General features: G+C 43.0%; 1 protein-coding gene across 7 annotated transcripts; it reads right to left on the reverse strand.

Annotated features, from left to right (window-relative positions):
- Window positions 1-27,639, reverse strand: ASB9 (ankyrin repeat and SOCS box containing 9). Of its 7 annotated transcripts, none has more exons than XM_043459612.1 (8): window positions 27,621-27,639; window positions 27,162-27,357; window positions 19,159-19,238; window positions 10,712-10,819; window positions 7,872-8,022; window positions 7,023-7,157; window positions 5,394-5,582; window positions 1-651 (listed from the first exon to the last, which is right to left on the reverse strand). In XM_043459612.1, the coding sequence occupies exons 2-8, from the start codon at window positions 27,235-27,237 to the stop codon at window positions 527-529; spliced, it is 864 nt and encodes a 287-aa protein (XP_043315547.1). In that variant the 5' UTR covers window positions 27,238-27,357; window positions 27,621-27,639; the 3' UTR covers window positions 1-526. The 7 variants fall into 7 exon arrangements, with proteins under 7 accessions (XP_043315547.1, XP_043315546.1, XP_043315544.1 ...); XM_043459611.1 differs by lacking the exon at window positions 27,621-27,639 and adding an exon at window positions 27,485-27,615; XM_043459609.1 differs by lacking the exon at window positions 27,621-27,639 and adding an exon at window positions 23,726-23,918 and having other exon boundaries at window positions 27,162-27,537.
- Between the last annotated feature and the right edge of the window lie 26 nt (window positions 27,640-27,665).

Here is a 27,665-nt window from a genome sequence, read left to right on the forward strand (position 1 = left end):
TCACAGAAATGTCACACTTCTTTAATCTTTTTTCCCCACAAAGTGGAGACAGAGCCAGGATAGCGATACTGGAAAATTCTGCCTCCCTCACAAATCCCCAGGTTAGCATCAGAAAACCTACGCTTGAATCTGGCTGCCTAGCCTCACTGTGGGTAACTAAACAAATTGACCTCCCCAAGTCTTAGGGTGTCACCTAGGGAAGAGGGGAGGAACAGTGCCTACCTGGTGGGGTTGCTCTGGGGACTAAATTAGACGAAGCATAAAGTGTTCTCAGCTCAGTGCCTGGCAAGGTAAGGTATGCAACACCATGGATATCTTAGCCACCCCCTTCCAGGCAGGGGAGAAGATTTTTCATACCCTCCAACCAACAGCACAAAAGAACCTAGTACAAAGAGTTACAAATAAAAATCTCACTGAAAAAAAAACTTAGCTGAACTCTATAAACCTGACTTTACTTGAAAATCCCAGTGGTCTCAACGCTCGATAACGTTTGTCTGTTGTCTGTGGTGCCATTCCCTTGACACATTTACATGTGGAGGAGAAACCGTTTCAGCTCCTCAGGGAGGCTGAGTCCAGTGATCTTATGATGCTGCTGGATCCCAAAGCACTTCCGAATTCTAAGGCGGCATAACTGCATCAAAGAAGAGGGCCCTGGAGAAAGATGATAAGACAAGTCACACATGGGTTTCATTGATCCAAGACTTTTCCTTTCCTTCGTTGAAAGCATAAAAGATTTAACACTATTATCAAGAAATAATATGGTACTGCTTAAGACCATGTTCTGGGTTTAATAAGAGATATTTTAAGGCCATGGTCTCTCTTTTCTGGTATCTAACTGAAATCAGGCTGTTAGGTTTTGATTTAAAACAAAGAAATGTAAAGCTCGGTCTCACCAACGGAGGCTTATGGAAGCTAATTTTGAAATTACAAAGCTATGAAATCCCCGGCAATGACAAGAAAATCCATGTTTAATGGTTTTCTTGTCTTCACAGTTAAAAAAATAAGTCCATATTTCTGGATGCAAATACTCTAATTTTATAATTTAGCAATTTTAAGACATTCAAATATAAGGAGCTATCTGTGAAACCTAAGTGTGATCTGAAGTCATGTTTGTTTTTATATTCTGCATTTAGAACCACCCCAGTGCTTCAGCTCATAGTGGAAAATGAACTAGCACAAACCTTGCACAGATCCAGCCAAGAGTTTACATCCTAAGATAGCAATTCTCGATGGGGCAGGGGGTGGGAGGGGTGTATTTTGCTCCCTAGGGACCTTTGGTAATGTCTGGAGACACTTTTGTTTGTCACAACTTGGGGGGTGGGCTATTAGCATCTAGAGGGTGGACAACAGGGATGCTGCAGTGTGCAGAACAGGACTGCCCCCAACTGGCCCAAAATGTAAATAGTGCTGAGCTTGAGAAACCCTATCATAGGGTAAAAGGGTGGGAAATTGTTTCCCAGCCCCAACTCCTGCACTAAATTGTAACAAGAGTTCTCTTTTGATTATTAAAAACATTTTAAAAAGCAAACCTGTATACCCTAAAGAGGGGCTTCCCTGGTGGCACGGTGGTAAAGAATCTGTCTGCAATGCAGGAGACCTGGGTTCGATCCCTGGGTAGGGAAGATCCCCTGGAGAAGGGGATGGCAACCCACTCCAGTATTCTTGCCTGGAGAATTCCATGGACAGAAGAGCCTAGCGGGCTACAGTCTATGGGGTCGCAAAGAGTTGTACATGACTAAGCGACTAACACTTTCACTTTCAGGGCTTTCCTGGTAGCTCAGATGGTAAAGAATCCACCTGCAATGCAGGAGACCTGGGTTCGATCCCTGGGTTGGGAAGATCCCCTGCAGGAGGGCATGGCAACCCACTCCAGTATTCTTGCCTGGAGAATCCCATGGACAGAGGAGCCTGGTGGGCTACAGTCCATGGGGTCGCAAAGAGTCGGACACGAGTGAGCAACTGAGCATGTATGCACACCCTCAGGAATTCCATAAAGCAGTAGCCCTCACGCCAGACTCTGCGGAGCTGGGGGGATGTTGGGCCCACCCCGGAGATGTTGCTTCAACGGCCATCATCAGGTGGGCTAAGCATCTGGGTTTTGTACAGGCATGCACCCCAGGTCATTGTATTGTGTGGCCAGGATTGAGAATGTAATTCAAAGGGTACAGTGGCCTGTGATTGTGATACCAAGCAGGACCCTGTGGGGCTCCTGGACTTTTACAAAAGCCTATCTGTGTCCCCATTTCTTGATTACAGGAAATAGGCTTCGTTAAGCTTCTAAGACCTTCCCTGAGTTCCAATGAGTAGGTTCAAACAGATGCTAATTAGGGAAGGAGGGGATCCTGAGACAACGGAGGAACAATAGTGCAGCCTAGGGCAGGGTCCTGGTCCGCCCCCCCCCCCCCAGGGATACACAGAACAATATGTTTGAGCTGTTTTACAGAGACTGAAACTCCCACCAGGTGGGAAAAGTTAACTGCGTGCTGCCCACAAGCACTAGACCCCAGACCTGATGGAACCAGAAGGCTGATGATGCCGACTTCCACTTACCTCACCACCAACCAATCAGAAGAATGTCCACAAGCTGACCACGCCCTCTTTGAACCATTCCTGTAAAACTCCTCACTACTCCCTCTAGGTGGGAACACAGTTTTGAGGGTAGTAGCCCACTGTGACCCCCTTTGCCTGGCAAACCAATAAAACTATTCTTTTCTGATTGAGCCAAAACTCTGTCTCCAAGATTCAATTCAGTGTGTTGGGCAGGGTACAAAAGCTGGATTAGACTTCAATTTCCTAGAGCATCACTGCAAGCTACAGGATAAACTGGGTTGCATACTTCTCAGGTGATGGAAAACAGGGAGAGGTGGAACTAGACACATATACAAGGAAAGAAAGAAAGGAAATATTTTCAATGAGGCCCTCACCACACATTCCACACTGTTGGAATTTAGGGCACCTTCCAGATTATGTTCAGTGTACTCAAGGCATATATTAATGAAGGATTTCCCAGTTACTTAAAGCACTTATTAACAAACTGCAAAAAGCATAGTGTGGGGAAACTGAACTTAACCTCATCTCACTAAAGCGTGTTGAAGGACATGACTAATCACATGTGCTAGATACAATGTCAGGGACAAGTGCAGGAGGTACTGATAAATGAGTACAGAGAACAGGACATCAGAGTAAGCCTGGTAGAGACTTAGGCAAAGCAGGCCATTGGAGGAAACTCAGCATAACTACCAATGGAAACTGAATATCTGCTATTTACAAGTGGGATGGTGTATAACTAGAGCCTTCATTCCATATAAATAGAGCTGAAAACTCACTAGTGCTTTGTAGCCACTTGTTGGCACCTGCAAATATTCAGGGGGTATTGCTTTACTCCATAATGGAATCGACTAATTCTATATTTACTGATGGACATATTACTTTGGGGTTCCAGTTCTTTTTTCTCCTGCACCAACACTCATGATGCTTTAAGACCAAAGTGCATTCAAGGTGGCTCCTGTGGTGCTGGGGTGAGAGAGTCCCTATTAGTTGTCGTTGTGTGTCAGGAATAAACACTGCTTTAGATTCTTTGGCGAGGGAGGGGGTAGTCATATTCTTGAACCTCTTTCAAATGTGTGTGTGTCTACATATATGATTTAATGACTTTAGGGGGGCCTGAGGTACTTATACCTTTGTGGATCTCTTTCTCAATTGAAAAAAAAAGATATTTTACAGCTGGTAATTTTACAACTGGGTCCGTATAAGGATGAAAATAATCCAGGCTGAGTTATATTCATTTTTTTCCTTCTGATTTTAAAAGAAATTAAAACATTTCTGTGGACCCCTAAAAAGACAGTGTGCCCCACGTATTGTGCCATCTGTGCCTGCTGGAGAAATCTGCCCTGTCTAGATGTAATTTTTTAAAACCAAGAAATGTTCAAAACATGGGCAAAACTGCCCGGGGGTTACCCCACTGCTTCACATAAAGGGTTTTCTATTGTTTTGTTCCTTGTTTGCGGGGGGCCCAAGGCAGGCTATGACCCCCAAGTACCCTGGGGTGATGGGTGTAGGAGGAAGAAGGATTCAGGGGCCACTTTACAATTCTGCCCAGAACCCTAATTCTCAGCATATGGGGAGAAAATAACCACATGACATGATATCAGAATCCTCCTGGTTGGGAAGCCTGCTTCAAACTTCCACAACCTCTAAGACTCAATGAAGTCCATACTCTGGTCAGATAAATAGGTCCTCAGCTGGCTGCTCTCCACCTCCCAGGACAATTAAGACTCTAACACAACATTTTTAGCAACTATACCCCAGTAAAAATTAATTTTAAAAATAAAGTAAAAACTAAAAAATAGAATTTGTATTCACACACAAAAAAAGAATGCAAATGCAATCTGAAGGGTCTCTGCTCCTTACTCCCAGCCCACTCCCAACCCAGGAAAGTGCCTCCACCTCCTTGCACACTGCTCAACCCCAGTGTTTAGTTGTTTGGGTCAGAAGTGTCAGTTTTTATTTATGAAGGTATATGGGCTCAGTGTTGATTTAGTTATAACAGTAAATGTCTTCAGATTGCCATGGATCATGAAAGCAATACTGTGTAATGCTCAATGAGTTGCATTCTTACCCCCTATCCCAGAAGCCTAATGCCCAGTAGTTCGCATTAGGACATACTGGGGCTTGTATAACCTCAAAGAGGCTTCTGCCACATCACTCAAAAGCATGGCTTACAAATATCATATGACATCACTTATACGTGGAATCTAAAATAAGACACAATGAGCTTAACTACAAAACAGAAACAGACTCACAGACATAGAGAACAGACTTGTGTTTTCAAGGGGAAGAAGCTTGGGAGAGGGCTAGACTGGGAGTTTAGGGTTAGCAGACGCTAACTATTATACATAGGATGGACAAACAACAAGGTCCTACTGTAGAGCACAGGGAACTACATTCAGTGTCCTGTGATAAATCACAATGGAAAAGCATATGAAAAGGAACAAATATATATGTATAACTGAGTCACTTTGCTATACAGCAGAAATAAACAACACTGTAAACCAAATATATTTCAATAAAATAAATTTTAAAAAATTAAGCATGTCTTAATTTTTAACAATTTAAAACAATATCTTAATTCTTTGAGAGCTGGCATACCCCTGAATATTAGATCATCCAAACCAGCCTCTCTCCAACATGCCAAACAGCAGGATGGTTGTTTATTATGCAGCCAATACTGTACCTTTAATACTAAATTATCTCAGCTCCCCACATTTGGGGAAGGGAGAGTATGATCTGTTTAATAGAATGCAAAGTCAGAACTTGGTTAAGTACCTGCCTCCTGCTAGAGCCCATGAGAGTCTATACAGATTAGGGCTTAGATTCAGGCAAAGGAGAAGCACCTTCTCTCTGCAAGAGCTGCCTCAGGGGGCTCTCTGGAGGCACCAGTTCCAAGGGTCGTTTGCCTTCAGCATTCCTGGCCTGGGTGTCTGCTCCAAAGTCCAGGAGCAGGCTGACCAGCTCCCCACTGGATGCCCTGGCCACTGCATGAAGAGGGGAGTCCAGCCCCCGGCCCTGGTTCACATTCACTCCTAAACAGTCAGGAGAACAACAGAGTCAGTCAAGCAGCAGAGTGCAAGCACCCCCTTCTAAAAGTGCTGTGCCTCCACAGTGGGCATGGCAGTTCTCCAAGTCATCAGGAGATGACTTGATTCCATTTAATAATATGGGGAAAAGGCCACTTGACAATATGACTAAAGGTATGACATGAGCCATATGGCAGATGAGGTTGAAAAACCTCACCTTTGAGCATCATACAGAGCTGTGATGGATTAAGGAAAAACACTGGCAGTGTGAAAGCTGCGCATTCACTATTACTAGAGCCCAAATATTAGCCGGCACAGACCGGAAGTGAGGCTAGATGGCAAAATCTCATCTATGGCAATTTGCCACACTCACACGCCCAGAAACTGTGATGAAGCTTAAACTGGAGACTTGAGACCATGTGAACTGGTCTGTGAAGAGCTACCCATTATGACGACATTGCCTAGACTGGGGTGGCCAATCCTAAGATCACAGGGCAGGTGGCAAAGTCATCCTCTTTGGGGGTCAGGTGGATTCCCAGGACCATCCCCACCCAATTCTATCCCTACACTCTCAACAGAGCCTTAGCCCAGCCTAGACACTGGCTCCCACTGGGATGTGTGGGGACATACAGCTTTGCCTGAGCTGCTGTCTCTCTAGAAAAATGGGAATCTATGTCCAGTCAACAAATGTTAACTGAATTGTTCTTGTATTGTTCTTAGCTTTTTGAGGGATGCCAAACCTGACCCTTTCCTGACTAGGAGCTTAAAAGCCATCTAAAACAAGAGAAGAGAGAGAGAGAAGGCGAGAGAAAACCAACCTTCTCCTGGTTCGTGGTAATGGCTGCCAATTGAGTAGAAGGCAATGAGAACAATAAACCTTCAGCAGAGGGAAAGATTACCTGATTTTTAAAGATAACCAAGACTCAAATAACTTAAAACGTGAAAAAGGGGTATTCCAAGTGTTGAAGGGGTTGGACAATAGCAGGAAGGTGAAAAAGAATGGTGGGACATGGGCCTTTTAAAAAATACAACATCTACAATGGACTAAAACTGAGGCCAGTTTATTTCCAAATCAAAGAGAACTGCTGAAGGTGGCCTAAAATTCAAAGGCCCAGTCCTAACCCAGCAGCTGTGGGAGTTATGCAGAAACTAGTGATATCAATGGCCAGAGGGAGGGAGGCAGAGGAAAGGGAGGAGAAACTAATAATCACTGAGGACCATCCTGGGAGCAGGGACATCATCGTCATCATGATTCTTATTACAAGTAAGAGAACTCAAATTGAAACAGTATCAAATAATTCCCCAGGGGAACACAGTCAACATGAACTCTGATCTTGTCCAACCCACTGCCCACAGTTTTTCCTCTGCTACAACAGCAAGAGCTTTCAAATACCTTGAATGTACTTTTCATTTACTCTCCTTGTTCTGTTGTGCTTTTGGTTTTACCTGACTCCAGAAGTTTCCTGGCGCAGGCCACCTGCAGGTTTTCACAAGCCAAATATAATGGTGTGCCCAGGTGGCAGATGTTTTGGTCAATGTCGGCCCCGTGAGCCACAAGAGACTCAATGCACTCCACGTGGCCTGCAGTCCAAAGTGGAAGAAGACAGTTACAGCACTAATTCTCACAGCTACGGAAATACCACCTTGCCCATATTCTGTGTGTTGAAAATTTCCAATGACTTAACTAGGGACCAAAAGCTATGTTCTTTACTTAGAATAGCAAATGGTCTACAACACCATCACTAGTTAACGGGGTGTTCCATAAGACACCATCTGGAGCTCTGGGTGGAACTCCACTTGAGTTTATTAGCCACGGTAGGCAACCAGCAACCATCCACCTTTTTTAGTTGTTTGGCTTTGTAATCTGAGTTCAGAAATCGAAGTGAGAGTTGGGAAGAGGTGTGGAAGAGGGACAAGGTGGGCCTGAAGAAGACAGCACAGAGAGTGGGCCATGGAGCAGGGAAGGAAACTTACAACCTCACCAAAAGCAGGCCCTGGGAGAAACAGCCCACAGTGGGCACGGGAGAGGCTTAGGAGATGGTGCCAAATCCAACATGAGTGGGGCCCTGTGTGGCCAACTAGGTTGGGTGAAAGCAGAAATCATTCTTCCTTGGTCTAGAATGTCATACTGAAATACTGCTCCTTTGCATTTATCTTGTTACACCATTTTAGTTCTGTGTGGATCCCAGGATCCCACATGGAAAACGAGTGCTTTGTATACCTCCTTTTCCCTCTTCAATTGTAAGATGTCCCTTGAAGGAGTGGGTGGAAAACTTCAATTCTCAACAGATTTACCTCTCTTAGCAGCTTCGTGGATGGGGGATGCCAGGTCACTCGCAGGGTAGGGACTGGCTCCATATTGCAGAAGCAAATTCACACACTCATGGCTGCCGCTGACACAAGCATTAAACAAGGGAGTGTGCCAGTCTACAGTGACACCATTCACCTGCAAGGAAAAACTCCAAGGTGAAGGCAGGCAGTGAAGTACCCTGGATTCTATCGTAAGCGCCACCATTTTCAAGCTGTTTTTTCGCTTATCAGAGCCTTAAATTCCACAGCTACAAGATGGAGACAGAAAAGAACAAATGCCACAAAGCTGTTGTGAAAAACTGAATGAAGTATGGGCTGTCGGGCCCCAAGAATGTTTCTGAATATTTTGTCTCCTCCATGCCCTCCTCCAGGAACATGAACTTGGACACTAGTTAGGATAAATTGAACAGGTCACAAACTACTCACCTTATTTTAAACACTCTATCCTAGACCCATCCCACACCAATCCAATTTCCGCACAGCAGTTAGAGCAACCTCTTAAAATTGTGAATATATATATATATTCTTAACTTTAAGATGCCCCAGGTGCAAACCTGAAGGAGACACTCACTCCCAGGATCACAAAAGTGCAGCACAACCTGAGAGGGGGCAGCTCCCTCACGTTTGCACCCTCAGGCTCCTCTTTTGCCTCTGCTTAGTCCTGGCCCTGTTTCCAAGTTCGGGGTAAGTTTTCTTAGCCTGAGGATATACTTATAAACCTGTGGATATACTTATCATGGCTCTCGGCTGCCCTCAGGACAAAGTCCATTTTCTTGGCATGGACAGCAAGCTTGTTTTGTTCTGACCCCTGTCCCCTGCTCTACCCTGCTGCTATAAGGAATGATTTGAAATCACACAAAATGCCCCCACTTTCACTTCAAGGCTTTTGCGTTTGTTGTTCCCAGTGGGTAGGAAGCTCATCATTTTCCCCAACCCACCAATGAGCTGAGTGACTCCAACAGGTCCTATAGATTTCAACTGTGATGTCACTTCCTGCAGGAAGCATCTTTTCACTCCCTCTCTCCATCAGAAATAAACAGGTTAGGAACATTTTTACATGTTGCCAACAATCCTCTTACTATTAATACTTATTATATTTTGGTAGCATGTGGTAGCAAAAAATGGCCACAGACTCTGGGCCCAGGATGCACATTCCTTTGTAATGTGGCTCTGCGACTCCTCCCATCACAAGACAGAGACTATTTTTTCAATCCTGGAATCTGGGCTTGCCCACATGAATCACTTTTTGGTCAATGGGACAGTTAACAAGCGTGATGCAAGCAAAGAGCTCACCCTTTTTGCTGCTCTCGGAATCCCTGCTACAATGTGAACAGTCCCGGGCTGCCTGCTAAAGGATGAGAGACCACAGGGAGATTTTCCTTCTCCCCAGACCTCCCAGCGGCCCCAGCCACAGTCACCATGAAGCAGTCTGCTACAGCCCACCTCTCGGCTAACCCCAAATGCCTCCGTGAGCCCAGCTGAGGCTAGCCAAAGCAGGCCAGGCCAGAAGAGCTGTCCAGACAACACAAGGAACTGTGAGATAAAGAAATGGCTACTGTCTGAAGTCATTAAGTCAGGTGGTTTGTTACACAGCAGAAACTGATGGATAAAAACAGTGTATTGTAATTGCCTGCTGTGGCTGAGATATTATGCATTCACCAAACTCATTCCCTCTCTCCTGGGCACACAGCCATACACTTTCCCACCTTCCTGGCAGTTAGGCATGGCCTGAACTCTGGCCAATGGGATGTGAGCAAAAGTGACATATGTCACTGCCAAGACTGGCCTTTGAAAAGTCTCCATTCACAATCCTCCATGTCTTTTCCTCTTCCAGCCATCTGGAACAGAGCACACATGGGAGCCACTTGTTGAAGGCAGAGGAGCAACAGGATGAAAGGAGCCTGTGTCCTTGAATCACCCTTGGAGAACAGCCACCCAACCGGCAATACCCACATAGGAGTCTAAGCTGAACAAGAAATAAACTTTTATTCTATGAGGCTACTGAGATTTCAGGGTTTATCTACTGAAGCATTTAGTGTTACATTCAGCCATTTACCTGTTTATCTGGTTATCTCCTCATTTAGTTTAGAAGTTCCTGAAAATCTTTATTTAGAGTTAGGCACATAATAAATGTTCAGTACAGACTGGTTGAGAAAAGATGAGCAATCTATATAGAATCATCTGATCAGGTTTTCCCATCACTTTTGAGCAAGAAGGGACTTAGTTAATGGAAGAAATACTGGTCCCTACTTTCAAATTCAATGATTTTGTAACTTCCTTCTCTGTAATCTCATTATGTCACCCTGATTCCCATTCTCCAAATAACCACATGCCTTACCCCTCTCAATCCTCCCAATCCCACAAAATATGCTACATAACTTTTTTTGCTATTTTCCCCATTACTTTTCATATATATACTCTAAAGCTCACAGGCTAAGTAGCTTGTCCAAATTTCCAATGTTAGTAAATGGTAGAGATGGTCTAGGACCATTATTCAGGTCTTACGGAGCCAAATGTTGTATATTTTTTAGAATATGTCACTACCTTCCAGCCATAGGAATGAAGGCAGAAATGTAACAGCTATTTATTAGTAGTGACAGCTAAAGAAAATGACATAGGCTCAGACCATGACTTTCTAGCTAAAAATGCAGTATTTCATCTACTGCTAAAGTAAATAAGCTTGATGGACATAATACTTTTTGGGGAAAAAAACCCTCTTCATATTTCAAATCAGGCTAATCAAAAATGCTGGAAAGTATTTAGAAGGGATAGAAATAGTCATTTTTCAGTAGTGGTGTCTAAGATGTGGTTTGAGCTCTACTCACCTGAGCTCCATGCCTCAATAACATGTTTGCACAGGAAGGATGACCTCCAAGACAGGCTTCATGGAGCGGAGACACACGATCTGCCGTGATGAGGTTCACCGGCCACCCCTGGAGGAGGGGAAATGGGCAGAGTAAGGAGTGCAATGTAACAGTTCTGTAGGGCTCAGCCATGAATCCACAATTCTTTTAAAAGTTAACCTGGCTCACCTATGTGTTCAGCCACTCAGTTGTGTCTAACTCTTTGTGACCCCGTGGACTGTAGCCCAACAGGCTTCTCTGTCCACGGAATTCTCCAGGCAAGAATACTGGAGTGGGTTGCCATTTCCTTCTCCAGAGGATCTTCCTGACCCAGGGATCAAACCTGCATCTCCTGCATTGACAGGACGGTTCTTTACACTGAGCCACCAGGGAAGCCGATATATATTCTCATGACTGCAGATTCATAAAAGAGTCCCTGACCCAGGTAAATTGTGTCTAGATTCCTGCCCCATAGACACTGTGAATACATGTCTGTTACATTAAGCCGCTAATTTGGAGGATAATATGTTACACAGCAAAACATGACTAAGACAGTCCAAAGCATTAAGTGAACCTCTACTGACAGAGAGGCAAAGGGACAATTACATTCTCACTCTAGTAGCCTAGAGCTAAAGAAGCGAGAAAGTGTCTAGAAAGGTTATGGGGTTCTTCAACCTCTTGCAAAGTGTGCTCTCCAGGAGATGGATCCTGAACCTAATCCAAGCAGAACATCAAAAGAACTCAAGGAAAGCCTCCACAGACCCCCTGATCTTGGAATATATAATCTATTCCTAACAGGAAGAAACCAGGTACAATAAAAGTTCTTTTCCTTAGCATATGTCAATTAACAGCATGGATAGTTTAATCAACATCTTGGTAATACTGGGTTAGATAAAAGTTCATTTGGGTTTTTCCGTAAGATGTCACAGAAAAACCCAAATGAACTTTTTGGTCAACTCAATATATTATACCTTTTCTTCCCAGAATGCATGCAGGCTAAGTCGCTGCAGTCAAGTCCGACTCTGTGTGACCCTATGGACTGTAATCCAACAGGCTCCTCTGTCCATGGGATTCTCCAGGCAAGAATACTGGAGTAGATTGCCATGCTCTTCTTCAAGGGAATCTTCCCAACCCAGGGATCGAAGCCAGGTCCCCTGCATTGCAGGCAGATTCTTTACTGTCTGAGCCACTAGGGAAGCTCAGAATAAATAAATTTTTCTGGGATAAATTTGCCTAAAATCATTCCATTAAATTATCTCACTCACCGTCTTCCCTAACACATATTCTTCTACTTTTGTGGGCATTTTTGTCAGCCCCTAGTCATGCTGTCCTTTGGGCTGTTACCCTCTGACTGGCAAGCTCACACATTTTGATATATCCCATCATTCTGGATATATGCTTGAGTTCACAGGATCTCAAACCCAGAGATTTTTTTTTAAGGTGGGTCTAGGAAGGGGTTCTGGGAGACTCAAAATAATCTGCTTGTAAATGAGAAATTTGAAAATCCATTTCAGCACTTTGTCATACCAGCTCTGCTGTTTGCAGGGAGGGACAGGGCTGTTTCTTCCCTTCCTTCACAACCTCAAATCCCATTTGTATTCAACAAATGCTCACTGACACCCTGACTTGAGAAAAATTTGAATTGTAGCATTTATTCCCTTCACAAGCACTGCCCATGGACTTCATGGTGTAGCATCTTTTATCTTATTACTGCCATTATTATTTTATTACAGGCATTCCTCTCAAAGATCTGTTCTCAAATCCGTTCTTCCCCACTCTCAATGTTCTATGTTTGTCCAGGCTCTTCCCCCACACTGGTAGAATACACAGGAAATTCACAGCAAAATGTTAACTGCATTTTTCCCTGTGCTACAGATCATGAGATGAAAGAAGACTATTCTTTAAAGGAATTCTTTATTAAGAGTTCTTCTATTACAAATGTACTCCTATAGCCACTACTGCCATTTCAAAATCATTTAGGTGCTTATACATAAATCCAGGTAAATGAAAAAACAAAAAAGCAATTATTTACACTCCAAAAATGTTCACCACTCATTACATATTCACATTACAAAGAAGTTCCTTTAAATTAAGCTTCCCTGTGCAAACTGAGGTCTGTATTTACAGTTCATCACAGATATGCAATTTTGACTTTAAATGAACTGTGGCAGTTTGTCTGAAATACTGTCAAGTCTGAATCATATACTATTTAAGGTAATTTTTAACCCATTACTTCAGAGAGGATCCAGTCTACAGAGGGTTCTTAGTTAGAAAAAAAAATGGATTGAAGAGCTGACCTTTAATTTTTCTATCATCAACTGTCTGTCCCCTAATCTCAGCGTATAGTCAGAAGCTCTGATGATTCCATGGGGCTGTGCAATATCAGGGAAGCTACGGGTGACATAGTGCTTAGTACCTGTCAACTTTCTGTCCCAGCTCCAAATCATATGCCTACCCAGACTGAACCAACCGACCACAAGAAGGTTAGACTTTATTGTTTATCCTGTCCACAGTTATCGCTTCCTTCTCTACACTCAGCAGAAAGGAAGATCACAGACCTCCATCTCACGTTCATCCAAACACATCACTTCCTCCCTACTTTACCAAGGAGGTCAAAACCATTTGATGTGAGAGCTTCCTACATTACCCTCCTCTCCACCCCTAACATCTCTTAATATTTCTCCAGTCTTCTTTTCTCCCATTGCTCCTTTCTCTGTGGGAGAAATATATGAGCTCAGTCCAATAGCCCATGACCTCACCTGGTCCTCCCACCACCCCCATGACTTTCTTTCATCTACCTTCTCACATGCATTCCCCTGCTCTCTCCTCTTTAGGTACACTTTCTTTTTGCTTTCAAAGCTCCCAGCCCTCAGTCCTGACCCTCTGAGAAGCATCCATTCAATGCTCTTCATCCCTTCACTGGCCCCCCCCTTTTTTCCCAAAAATAGTCTACCCCCATTATCTCTACTTTTATACCTTCTCTCATTTTCTACCAAGAGAATCCTGCTGATATGGCTTTTAAAGACCACCAGTGACTTTCAGAATCCAGTATGCCTTGTTCTGTTCCCCACCTCCTTCCACCTCTAAATTTGCAACATATTCATCCTGACCTCATGGAACCTGTGCCCTGGCTTCTAAAACAGAGTTCTACCTGAAATTATCTCCAGTCTCTGATTGCCTTTTTTTCTGTCTCTTTCACTAACTCTGTTCTTCTCCTCCTTACATCTCCTAATGTAGGCATTTCCTCAAGGATTTGCCCCCAAATCCTTTTCTTTTCTCTCAATACCCTCTATATATTACATATTGCTTTCAAATCTAAATCTCCAGCCCCAGTACATGTTCCTAATTCCCTGCTAAGACATAATCACCCAGAGACCCAGCTCATGACATAAATTTAGCCTTTGCCAACCAAACTCTCCTGAAAAGAGCTCCTTTTCTGCCAGACCTGATTCTCTGAATGGTACCACTATCTTCATTTCAAACCTAGGACTGAAATCTCAGAGAGAGGATAGCAGAATGATTCCCAAGTTCAAATGCTGGCACCATCACCTAATTAGCAGTGTGACCTTGGGCCAGCTACTTTTCTCTCAAAGCCTCAATTTCCATCTGTAAAATGGGGACAATTTCACCTACCCTACCAGGTTGGTTATGAAGACTTAAAAAATGATGTATGCAAAGTGTTTAGCATTCAGTAATTTCCAGGCAGTTAATAGATGAGATTTCTTTTAATTCTTTATCTTTGAGCCTTGAATCAGCTGCTACACCTTTACCAGCTGAGCTACAGGAGAAGCCCAAGAATACTGGAGTGGGTAGTTTATCCCTTCTCCAGCAGATCTTCCTGACCCAGGAATTGAATCGGGGTCTCCTGCATTGCAGGCAGATTCTTTACCAAATGAGCTATCAGGGAAGTCGGCTACATCCTTAGGTCTGATATTTCAGAATGCCCAGGATCTTTCCTAGTATCCACCCTGATAGTGACTTAATCCTTTAAAGACTGCATGGAGCAGCATAAAGAATTTTCACTCAAGAAACAAAAAAGTCAGTCCTCATCCAGTGCATGCAGTGGAACTTTATTGGGAAGGTTTATAGGGCTGTGCATTCAATCTTCAGGGGAGCTTTAAAAAAAAAGTCCTGATACCCAAGCTGCATCCCACAGCAACTGCAATACAACCAAAGGTAGCTGAATCCAGGCACTGGTATTTTTAAGATTTCCCATGCAACCCCAGCCCAAAGGGATGCTAATATGAACCATTAAATTAAGGTCACAGAGTGTCCAAGGTTGCCTTAATTGCTTTATGCTGGCCTAACAAATTGCTTTTTAAAAAATAAATTACTATTGAAGTGTAACAGATACAAAGAAAGGTTCATAAATCCTTAGTGTAAACCTCAGTGAATTATCACAAAGACAATCTAACTATATAACCACTATACAGGTAAAGGGAAAAAAGTTACCAGAAACCCACATACATCCTACCCAAATTACATCCACAAAGGCATTCAGAATAGTGGCTTCTAGCATCATAGTTTTCCTTGGTTTTGAATGCTTTATTAATTGAAGCATGAAGTATAGTATTTTTGTATGTGTGTTCAGCTACTTTGTTTAACATCTGTTTTTCAAACTCATTCATTCATGTATTTTCATTGGTGCATAGGGTTGTATATTAGAGTAATATACCAAAATATATTTATCCACTTACTTTCGATGGACACTTAGGTTGTTTTCAAGGGTTTTCTTTTTTTCTGTTATGAATAAGGCTGTTTCTTTAGTGGCTCAGACAGTAAAGAATTTGCCTGCAGTGCAGGAGACCTAGATTCAATTCCTGGGTCAGGAAGATCCCTTGGAGAAGGGAATGGCAACCCACTCCAGCATTCTTGCCAGGAAAATTCCATGGACAGAGGAGCCTGGCAGGCTACACACCATGGCATCGCAAAGAGTCAGACACAACTGAGCAACTAACACTTCCATTTTCACTTAGGTTGTTTTCAAGGGTATTTTTTTTTTTTTTTGCTGTTAGGAATAAGGCTTCTATGAATATACCTATACATGTTTTTTGATGAATTCATGTATACATATCTGTTGCATATAAACCTAGAAATGAAAGTGTTTGGTTGTAGGGTATAGATATTTGCAGCTTTAGTAGATATTCCTTAATAGTTCCCAAATTGGTTTGCACAAATTTACACTCCCACCAACAATGTATGAGAGTTTCAGTTGCTCCACATTCTTCTGACACTTGGTATTATCTGTCTTTCCAAATTTAACCCTTCTAGTGGGAGGAGTGAGTAACATAATTTATTTGTAATTTGAATTACACATTTACTAATTTTACTAATAAGCACAATTTGATATATTTATTGAACACTTGGATATCTTTCTATAAATTGCCAGTCCAAGTTTCTTGCTCATTTTTTCTGTTGTCAGTCTTTTATGTATTTATTTTAGGCTAGGAATAAGAGTTCTTAGTCATAGATAGATAGATAGATATCTCAAATATTTTCTCATGTATGGCTTGTTTTATTGCTTTTACAATGCTGCCTTTGATGAACAAGTCCTTAACTTTAATGAAATCCAACCTATCAATGTTTTTGTTCCTTTCCACATACTATTTCTCTTTCATGTCAAATGCCTTCTTCCCTCTTTCTCTACTGGCAAAATGGCCTTTTAAAAAAATTCCTCAACATAGTGATTCTACAGGAGCTTAAAAAATACCAATGCATGAAGCCTGGCCTAGGCTAAATCAGAGTATCTAGAGTGAAAGCCAGTTGTCATGTTCTTTTTTAAATCTCACATTATTTTAATGTGAAGTCATGGTAAAGAATAATTAGTTACAGATTCAGTTTCTCCCTTCTTGGACCAAGTGAGAATTATTTTTTATAATTTTCTTTTCTCTTTGTTATAGACATTTGAATATTTGGCCTTATATCCCTTACTAAAGTTCGTTTGTTTAGTTTAGCAGCAGTTTTTTCCAGTAGTTTTTGATTATCTGAAGTGCTATGTAGATTGTAATAACAAAATGGGTACTCTTCATTTGTGAAGAGTAACTAGAGCAGGTACATAATGTCACCTCAGTTAATTCTCTCAAACTCATATATAAGGTAACGTAAAAGACTGAATTTTGGGTCTTAATTCTTCACCCTCCTCTAACAGTGTAATATAGTCACACCCTTGTCATGACCTCATAGTTGACAAAATGTACTTCCTTGATCCTTGACTTTGGACTTGGCCATCTGACTTGCTCTGACCAATGGGATGTTAGCAGATGTAACATAAGCAGATTAGAAGTTTTCTCTCGTGGTTGGGCTTGCCCTGCTATGCTACAGCCTTCTGCCACAGGGAGAAAATTCCTCAGGCAGCCACTGGTTAAACAAGGATGGGAAATGAGTGCAGGAGAGCTGTACCCAACCCACAGCTTGAAGCCAAGATCAGTGCAGATCAACTGATCCAAAGTCTTATTGGCAAGAAATAAATGTTTATTGTATTTTGCTACTGCATTTGGGCTTTTTTCTTACACAGCAAGACCTGGCTAATACTAGAGGTATTAGTCTGGAGGTAGGTATTGGAATGCTCAGGAGCTTCTCAGGTGGTGTAGTAGTAAAGAATCCACCTGCCAATGCAGGAGATGCAAGAGACATTGCTTTGATCCCTGGGTCAGGAAGATCCCCTGGAGAAGGAAATGGCAATGCACTCCAGTATTCTTGCCTGGAAACTTCCATAGACAGAGGAGCCTGGCAGGCTACAGTCCATGGGGTCACAAAGAGTTGGACACAACTGAGAGACTCAGCACGCACACGCACACACACACACACACACACACTGGAACACTTATTTTTTTGAAGGTAGAAACTGAGGTTCCAAGAAAATAATTTGCTTAAATAATGCAAAAGAGCTTAGATAAAGACATGATTCCAGCAGATATTCAATAAACATATTGAATATAAATGAATACAGTCCAATTTAGTAAGTTATATATAAAAGCTGCAATGATCATTTTTTACCCTATCAAATTAAGGCAAATGTTTCAGTTTATCTGAGAAGCAGCTTAACTTCATTTAGCTAGAGTTATGTGCTACTATCTATATTTCTATTTATAAGAGGCTGCTGCTACCATAAACAGCTTAAGATAGTGACTTAGAGTAGTCTGAAATTTATCTTTAAAAATTGTCTTCTTATAGGAGAATTTCTTAGTCTAGATAGGTCTGTGAAATTGGAATTTTTCAAAGCACATTTATTAATATTTCCAGAATTAACACCTGAAATTTATCATGTCCTTCAATTGTGAATCTAGACCACAAACCACAGTAGTAATAGGACATCACTGAGAGGAATCACAGATATTTTTAATTGCATTGATTATTGCAGATAATCAATAAAGCAGCTCAAAATATACATTCATCCTACTTAGAAAGTATGGTAATAATTAGAATTGCCACTAAATCTTCTTACTGAATGTGTTAATAAAGAAGTTCATATAGTACTATGTTACACATTTGTTTAGTAGGGTTCCTCTATACTGTGTTTTATGCATTTAAGACATTAGTCTGAGAAGGGGTCCTTAGATTTTGCCAGACTATCAAAGGGGTCCATGAAAGGGCCAAGAGCTCCTAACTTAAAAGGTCTATATTGTCTCTTCAGAGGACAAACACTATGGACAAAAATTTTATTGGAATTTTGAATGGTGATTGAAACTACTTTCTTAAAAGCACCTTTGCTTAAGTTTCAAATAATTTCAAACCACCAAAATTCCAATTAATGTGTACTTGAAAGTATCACATCGAAGGAGCAGAGAAACTAATATCAAACTGGCAGAGCCATTTTCACTGGAGCTTCAATAGAACTGAAATTTTCTTTGATATTTTAAGATGACATATTTTAAAAGACATTTTCAAGCATTTATTTTATGTGAAGGATCTTCAACTTCAGCACTACTGATACTGGGGGCTGGATAACTGTTTAATGGGGAGAGTCATCCTGTGCACTGTCAGATGTTTAATAACTTTCTTGGTCTCCAGCTACTAGATGCCAACATCACCCCAACCCCATTCCCACTCCTGCTCCCAGTTATGACAACCAAAAATGTCTTCAGCCAATGTCAAATGTCCCCATTTGGGGCAAAACTGCCCCGATTGAAAACCACTGCTTTACATGATAATTTTCCAGGATACAGTCTATGGAATAAAGTGACAGCGACTTGAATGCACTAATTTGCCCACTATTCATTCAATAGATACTACAGAATCTACTTTGTGCATAAAATTGTACTAAACTCTAGTATTATGCCAGCCTCCAAATAAAGGAGGACAGGATTCATCTCAACCTGCTAAACAGGAAATTTACATCCTAAGATCAGACTATGACTTCTTTTCCTCAGTGTGGTGAGCAGAAGAACTTGCCTAATATTCATCATTTTTTTCCCCCAAAAGTTACCTACCTGGTTGATGAGGCTCCTCAAAGAAAGCAGACGTCCATGAATGGCTGCTTCATGCACAGGAGACCAATCAGATACAATATCTGTATGGAAAGGGAGGAAGAGGTTAGTTACATCCTGCTATTGTGCTTTAGACCCAGAGGCTCATCCTTGCCCATCAATAAGAGCCTAACTGGTCTTACTGGAGGGAAACATTGGAGTCAAGCAACCAACCCCCTTCATCAGGACTTTAGCATTTCTCCCCTCTATGTATGTTTCTTGAATACAGCTTATTTGAAATGTCTAGCTAGCTAAAGCAATAACTACAGTCTGCTTTCAAACTGAAGACAAAGAGGTGGACTGGGATGACAGATTACTGTACTTCGATTTACACACTGGTTTCAAAGGCAAATGATCCATTTAGTTAAATGAGAGCTTCACTAATTAGCAGCATTAGTGCATTAAACTGTGTTTGCCAGCCTAGTTTCCTGCATGAAATACAAACTCTGGCACCTCAGCAAACAGTGCCATATACTAATAGTAGTAATCATGTCATTACATACGCCATTAGGCTTGGAATCAAATCTAAACAAAACCCTATCTATTTGGAGATTACCTCCTGTCCCAATATCAAGCACAAATCAGACTTCACTCTGACCTTGCAAGAGGGATGTGATTTACCCACAAAGGCAGTGCGCCAATGTGATTAAGAGAAATCTGTGAATTCAGACCCACTTGACTTCTCTGGAGCAGAACCTAGCTTCAGTTCTCTTCTCTGTAAAGTCAGGACAGCAATATACTTACCTATGGCTCAACTTCTATTAGCTACTATTATTATCCCACCCTAACACTAATTAGAGGGTATTGATTATACCCCACAGTCACTGCTATTTAAAATAGCAGGGACCTCCCTGCTGGTCCAGTGGTTATGACTTCACTTTCCCATGCATGGGGTACAGGTTCAGTCCCTGGTCGAGGAGCTAACATCCCACATGCCTCGTAGTCAAAAAATGAAAACATGAAAAACAGAAGCAATATTGTAAACAAATTCAATAAAGACTTTAAAAATGGTCCACATCAGAAAAAAAAAATCTTTAAAAAAAATAGCAAATGTATTCTCTAACCATATACAAAGAATAAACTTTCTTAGGAAAGAAGTCGTAAAATGCACCTCAACACAATAAATGTTTCCCCCTCTTGCTCATCGACTGGATGTGCCCTGAATTTGGCATAGACCTGAATTTTTCTCATCTCCAGCTGCATCTGGTTTTCAGAACAAAGGCAGGAAGTCAGAACATGAGGCAGCTAGTCTGCGCTTGCCGCAGCTCAGGCTCTGCCTGATTGAGTAAACACACTACAACACACCAACGAAGCAGGATGGTCTGATATCAGTCATGCTTCGTGACTGAACTGGTATCTCCTCAAAGTCCGAAGACCTGGAGAAGCAAGGCAGTTACTAAAGCCTGGCCAACGCCAGCACATCAAGGAGGCGGCTGGAACACTTTGGACTTAACATGTGTTGGCTGACATGGGCCTGCCACCTGGAGCTATCAGTGTCCTGGAAAATCTGTCCCAGTGAGCACATTACCATTCTTCCGGATGGATTGACGAGGCTCTTAATAGAGAAGAGCATGCTGAATGAGCCCACCTCCACACCGTCCATCCAAGGCTTCCCTTCTGGGCTCATCACCGTGCCCGAGGTACCTTCAGGGAAATGACTTTTCCTAACTTCTGAAAACTTATGCTCAATAGAAAATTAGAGTCCTTGCACCATTCTCTGAGGGTCCTAATGCTCTCAGGAGAAATACCACTGCTTCCAGGGCTTGGCGACTGCAGTGCAGACAGCAGATAGGGAAAGATGGATCCCCAAGTTAGAATTAAAAGGACAACTCATTCTACCTTCATTCAAAGGCAAAATACCACCCATACAAACTGTTGAGTGAAAAGAGCCACAAGTTGAGAAAGATTTCAAAAACCAGATGGATCACCATGTTTGTGAGGATTAAGCCATTTTTTTCCTTCCAAGTTCTCAGCTGCTAAGAAATATCACTGCCACACTCCTCAACCTTTCTTAAAACTACCTCAGATAATCAGAGTTGACAGCCAGACAGGTAATTTGGGTCCTAAACTCTAACTCTGTTTAGATTTCATAAAAGTGATGCAATTATTTTATCAAGTGTAGACCAAAATGGGCTTTACTTTGTTTGCATTCATCATGGAAGCAGACTTCTTTTACTTAGGGTAAATAAAGAATTATGTACTTGAAGAAGTACATAAAAAAAGAAAAATTAAAAAGTACATTAAAAAAAAAAGACTGCCTGAGGTTTTGCACCCATGCATTAGGACATAGTATTATTGGGTTGGCCATAAACTTTGTTCTGGTTTTTCCATACGTCACAAAAAAACAAAACAAACTTTTTGGCCAACCCAATATTTACAAAGTGGAGACTATCTGTGTCTTCAAGAAGCACAGGGTATTGTCCAGCTTTAATGATTTATCACTCACATATACCCCTTTCAAATATACAATTCAGTGGTTTTCAGTAGATTTCAGAGTTGTACATCTATCATCACAATCAATTTTATAACATTTTCAGTATCCCAAAAAGAAACCCCTTGCCCATCAGCAATCACTTCCCTCATCTCCACCTCCCCCAACCCCTCGCAACCACTGATCTACTTTCTGTCTCTGTGGACTTGTTTTTTTTTTTGGGGGGGGGGGACTTTCCACACAAATGGAATCATACAATCTGTGGTCCTTTGTGACTGGTTTATTTCACCAATTATAATGTTTCAAGGTCCATCCACATTGGAGTATGTATCAGCACTTCATCCTTTTTATGGCCAAATAATATTTGTATAGATAGATCAAAAAGTTCATAGACATTTGTCTTGTTTCCACTTCTTGGCTGTTATTAATAATTCTGCTCTAAACATTCATGTACCAATTTTTGAGTGGATATATGTTTTCTTTTTCTTTTTTTGGATATATGTTTTCAATTCTCTTGGGTAGACACCCAGGAATGGAATTGCTAAATAATATGGTAATCCAGTGTTTAGCCTTTTGAGAAACTGCCAGACTACTTTCCAAAGCAGCTGCACCACACTATATTACCAGCAGCAGTACATGAGACTTCCCTTCATAAGTTAAAGTCCTTTCAGACTAGGATTTGGTGAATCTACCAGAGCATGCCAGTACTCCAGGCCGGAAGAAAACCTTAGGTTCTTGTATAGCCAAAGGTCACCTCAAACATATACAAAGACTTGAGCCTCAGCTGGTCTCTCAACACTTGATTATCTACAGAGTTAAAACTATGAAAGGTTGACATTTTTCTAGCATTGAGAGCATGGACTTTATGTATAGTTCATTTAGCAAATGCTATAATTTGAAACATGGACTGGTCTAACACTCTCTTTAGCTCTTGAAAACACTGATGAGATATCCAGGAGATGTTTCCAGAGCCCACATCACAAGCAGGCAATGAGCTACAAGCTCAACACATAAGCAATTAAAGCCCAAAGCAGCTTTGCCCGCCTTCCTGCTGACAACTGGAAAAGAGTAGAATAAGCAGGAAAGGGGACTATTCCTGCCAGAACATGGATGCTGCTCACAGGAGGTGGCTATGGATGGAGGGAAAGCTCAAAGTCACATTCCCTTTTCCACTGACCCCTGGAAACTCAAGGGCTATTATATCTATACAACACACCATCCAAGTGCTCGGTACATATTAAGAATTTTTCCCCAGTACTTTATCAGCTAAGAACTGTCGGTTTTACTGTCAAGAAATAGAAGCCAAATGGGGTCACTGGCGATGCCACAGATTCACTAGTGTAGCTCGTGGTTGACATGAGGCAAGAGCTCTCCTCATGAAACAATGCCACAAGTCCTCCAATTAGTGCTACTCAACTTACCTTTCTTTTAAATTGAGTCTCCATCAAACCCTGCAGCACATTAGGAAAGCTGCCATTTCATCTTTATTGCCATTTCTGGAATGATTTTTTAAATTTCCATTATTCAGAAGAGATTGAAAATGTACTAATTAGTACATTCTGAAAAGAGCTATTATTCATGAAGCTCTGAAAGCCCACAATGAATGCTGGGAGTAGTATCCACTGTTCCTCCTGGGAAACATTTTGCAAGGGCAAGGCGGGGAAGAGAGGCTGCGTTGCTCAGAGACAGTGGGAGCACAAGCCCTCAGTCTTCTGGTGGTTATGGGGTAGGTTCAGTGATGAGTACCAACGCTGGAGAGGATCTGGGTGTTGTGTTTACAGTGACTGTGGACCTTGGTTAGATGGCAGGACAAATCAAAAGAGGAGAAAGAAACAGAGGCTCACGGTAGCAAAGAGACAAATACAAAGGCCCAACAAGGCAACTCTTGGGCACATCAGTCCTGTCTACTGCAATTCTTTCTCCCCGTTCCATCACCCTGCCTCTCCTGTCTGGGTCTCTATCTCCGGTTGCCTCCTCCATAGGGACCTCACCCCCACAACCCATCCTGTCTGATCAGGCAGGTTTCCCCCAGAAAAACTGCCCCTCTTGAGGTGGCCCAACAGCTAAAAATCCACCCTAAGAAAACGAGTCCTTCCTCACCTCTTCTAGCCTCTGGTGTTGGGTGTCCGTCTTTGCTGTTTCTTGGCTCTTCAGATGCATCTTTACAATCTCCACCTCTGTCGTCACAAGGCTTCATCCCTCCCTCTCTGCCTCCTCTGCTCTTCTTCCATGGACCAGTCATTGGATGCGGCGCCCTCCTGCTCCACTGTGACCGGGCCTTAACGGATTACACCTGCAATGACTGTTTCTAATCAGGTCACATCCTGAGGTCTGGGGGCTTAGGACTTTAGCTTATGTTTTTTGGGGGGACACAACGTGATCAATAACAAGGTATTTTCAGGGGGAAAAGAAAGACATTCTATTCCCACTCCTGGGACAGAAGAGTCAAGAATTCTATCTCTATAAATACTTTGTTGCCATCTGCATATCCTTTCCTCCCTTCCTCCAGAGGCGGCAGCCAAGAAAAGCCTGCCAGTGCAGGTGGGAGCAGCAGAGCTCCCCAAGGCCAACCACACCCCACTGACCTCCGCCCTGGTCCAGTGCCAGGGGATTCGCTTCACCTGAGTTGAGTTTCTCATCAGGGCCTGGAAACAACATTCTGAGTGTTTCACATTCCACACTTCACCAAGGTCAAGGCTTCCGAAGCATAAATAAATGCAATCCGGCTATCAGTGAAATTCTGCCCAAGGGGCAGGGCTGATGCACAGTAGGGAGAGCGAGCCTCCACTTGGGTAAGGGCTGGGAGAAAGTCTGGGAGGGCTTCATGAGGGCAGCGGCTTCAAAAGTGCAGTAGTCTGTGGGTCAGATGTAGAGGAGTTGGGTAAGCAGAGGGGTCCTGGCGCCCACCCTTGTGACTTCCGCTTCTTGGAAAACTCTCCCTTCAGTCCCTGTGAAATGACAGCATCTGAGTCTCTTCCTGCTTCTCTGTCCAATTTACTGGTTCTCCGTCCTCAAATGGAAGTCTGTCCCAGGGCTCCATCCTTGGCTCTCAGCCATCAGCTATCAGACAATGTCTCCTTCTCCAGGATTTCAGCCCAGCCCCTCTGCAGAACAGCCTGAGGCCTGATTCCCAACCTGAATTCATTGCCCAGCCTCTGTCCCGCACCTTCATGCTGAGCCCTGGGCATGGCCATTGGCACATTCCCGTTCAAACACAAGTCCTTCTCCTCCCTATCTCACTCTGATCCCCAAGCCGGCTCCCCTTCCCGACTTCTCTCTCATCTAGCCCTCTGAACTGACATTACCCTAGGCTTTGAAAACATTGCAGTTCTGGCCACCTTCTCTCCTTTGTGCTGTGCTTAGTCGCTCCGTTGTGTCCTACTCTTTGCAAGCTCATGAACTGTAGCCCTCCAGGCTCCTCTGTCCATGGGATTCTCCAGGCCAGAATACTGGAATGGGTTGCCATGCCCTCCTTCAGGGGATCTTCCCAATTTGGGAATCGAACCCAGGTCTCCCGCATTGCAGGCGGATTCTTTACCATCTGAGCCACTAGGGAAGCCCAAGAATATTACAGTGGGCAGCCTATCCCTTCTCCAGGAGATCTTCCCAGCCCAGGAATCGAACTGGAGTCTCCTGCATGGCAGGTGGATTCTTTACCAGCTGAGTTAATCAAGCAACAGAGCTTGATTTCTCTTTCCTCTGAAAATACAAGCCATATTTTCCCTTTCTCTGTCATTTCTGAAGCTTGATCCAGATATCAGCTTCACGCAGTGGTTCTCAAGGTATTGTCCCCAAACAGCACCATCAGCATTACCTGGGAGCTTGTTATAAATACAGATTTCCAGGCCCCACCCCAGACCTAGTATCTGAGGTGGTGGAGCCCAGCCATCAGCATTTTAACAATCCATCCAGGTGATACTGATGTATACGAGTTTGAGAAGCAGTAGATTAGTACAGTAATTTCTCATAAATTCTCCACAGTCTATCCTGACTATGGCTACCACATTAATTTACTTACAGTCTTTATTATGGCCAAGCTTCCACTCCAGAACCGTTGATGGCTCCCAGCTCCCTGCCTCATGAAGGCTGAACTCTTCCACCTAGCTTCTGAAGCTTCATTTTCAGATTTCATCTCTCCACACTTGTTCTCATTAGACTCCTTAAGACACTGCAGTCCAGCTGTGACAGTGCTCTAAATATATAGTGCCTGCCCACCCACACCCACCCAGCCAGCTCCAACCAGGGTTGGATTAGGACCTTTATTTATTTATATTTTTGGCCACAGTAGCACAGCATGCAGGATCTTAGTTCCCTGACCAGGGATCGAACCTATGCCCCCTGCAGGGGAAGCGTGGAGTCCTAACCACTGAACTGCCAGGAAATTCCTGGATTAGGACCTTTAGAAACCCTGAACAGTAAAAAGTGGCTGGTGCCCCTCTCTTAGGTAGAAATGAAAATAAAATCATCATGCAGAAGTCAACCACATTACTGATTCTTCCCCATACTGATTGGTTTGCTGCTTTAAAAATATATTTATCAAATCCATTTTTTTAAGTTATTTATGGTGCTACTCTGCTTTCTACTGCTCCAAGTTCACACTCAGTATCTCTGATTAATCCAGGTCTGCCTTGGCAGATCCAAATCCTACTTGCTGTTGAGGACTCTGCTCCTTTTATGAGCCAAAGTGGATAAACAAACGACTAACCTGAGCAGTCCTGTCTGCTCCATGAGCCAGAGGGAAGACATTTTGTATTTCTTTGTGTGTGTGTGTTTTCCCCCTTCAGCACCTAAACAGCAGGAGAGTAGTAAGTCCTAGCTGATTTTAGGGTCCCTGCTTTTTGTCCCTTTGACCAGCAAGTGTTGTGGGCAGCCTCCCAGGGTGCTGAATATAACCATATAATCAGCCTCCTCTAATGTCTAGACCCATTTTTCAGAATCCTTTCAGTCAGCAGGTACCTGCTGAGTGCTCACAGGAAATGACAGTTTCCCAGAGGTATAGGACTCTATGCATTAACAAAGACACCACAAGACGGGAGAATCATACCTCTAAGACACTGCTCCAAAGGTTAAAAAAAAAAAAAAAAGGCTCCTTCTAAAGTGAATCAATCAGGGCTCAATTTTTGAACATCATTTATAAACCAAGCCCCACCCAAATGACACATACCTAAGACCTTTTAATAAATGTTTTAGCAGTGAAGATGTTCCTATTTAGAAATGACTTTCAAACCTCCAATGGAATATCAGTGATATATTTGACCCACAAAAAATAATTCTTTGCAGCTGACGTTTCTCCTGGGGAATAAACTGTGATCAGTGACTTGACATGGTCCACAGGACCCTGCAGAGAGAGGTGTACACATTTTGGAAAAACCATGTGAAGAACAGATACCAGCAAGTCATGGACATCTGTCCAGTAACTACCCCGTGGCCACGTTTCAGATGAAGCCACTGAAATCGCCCCACCCTCGTCTCTCTTCTCTCCTAAGCACTGTAACCGACCTCCCCAGCAGGCTGACAACACAGCCCCTAAACTCACCCCCCGTCAATGGGTTGGAAAGGAGTCTCATGTCCGGGGGCTTGCTGCCGTTTCTGCCCGGTGGTTCACCATCCATGGTGCTCTCCTGGGCTGGGCAAGCTCCACACTCCACTTCAGCTGTTCAGGAAAGTCCAAATTCCATGCTCCCCCGGCTCCTGGGAAATTCCAGGGCTGTGAGTGGCTGAGCGGCACCCTCCTGGTCAGATGGCAGAGAACAGGACAGGCAGGGTAATCTGAGTACTACCTGTGGTCAAACAGACACGCGCACACGGGGGCACACACACACACACACACACACACACACACACAGACGCACGCTCTACCTAACGGTCTGGAGGCTGCCCAAAGCCCACAGCAGCCCCCCAGCCTAAAGTCTGCAAAGTTGCTGATGTCACGTCCTTTCCAAAACTGAGACCAATCAGTGAGGAAGCCTTGAGGTTTATCAGGAAGGAAACTCACAGTCTGTAACTTTGGGAGAGCCCAGGGAACAGGGTTGGGGGAGGA

The sequence above is a fragment of the Cervus canadensis genome, chromosome X, assembly GCF_019320065.1.
Source record: "Cervus canadensis isolate Bull #8, Minnesota chromosome X, ASM1932006v1, whole genome shotgun sequence".
Taxonomy (NCBI): Eukaryota; Metazoa; Chordata; class Mammalia; order Artiodactyla; family Cervidae; genus Cervus; species Cervus canadensis.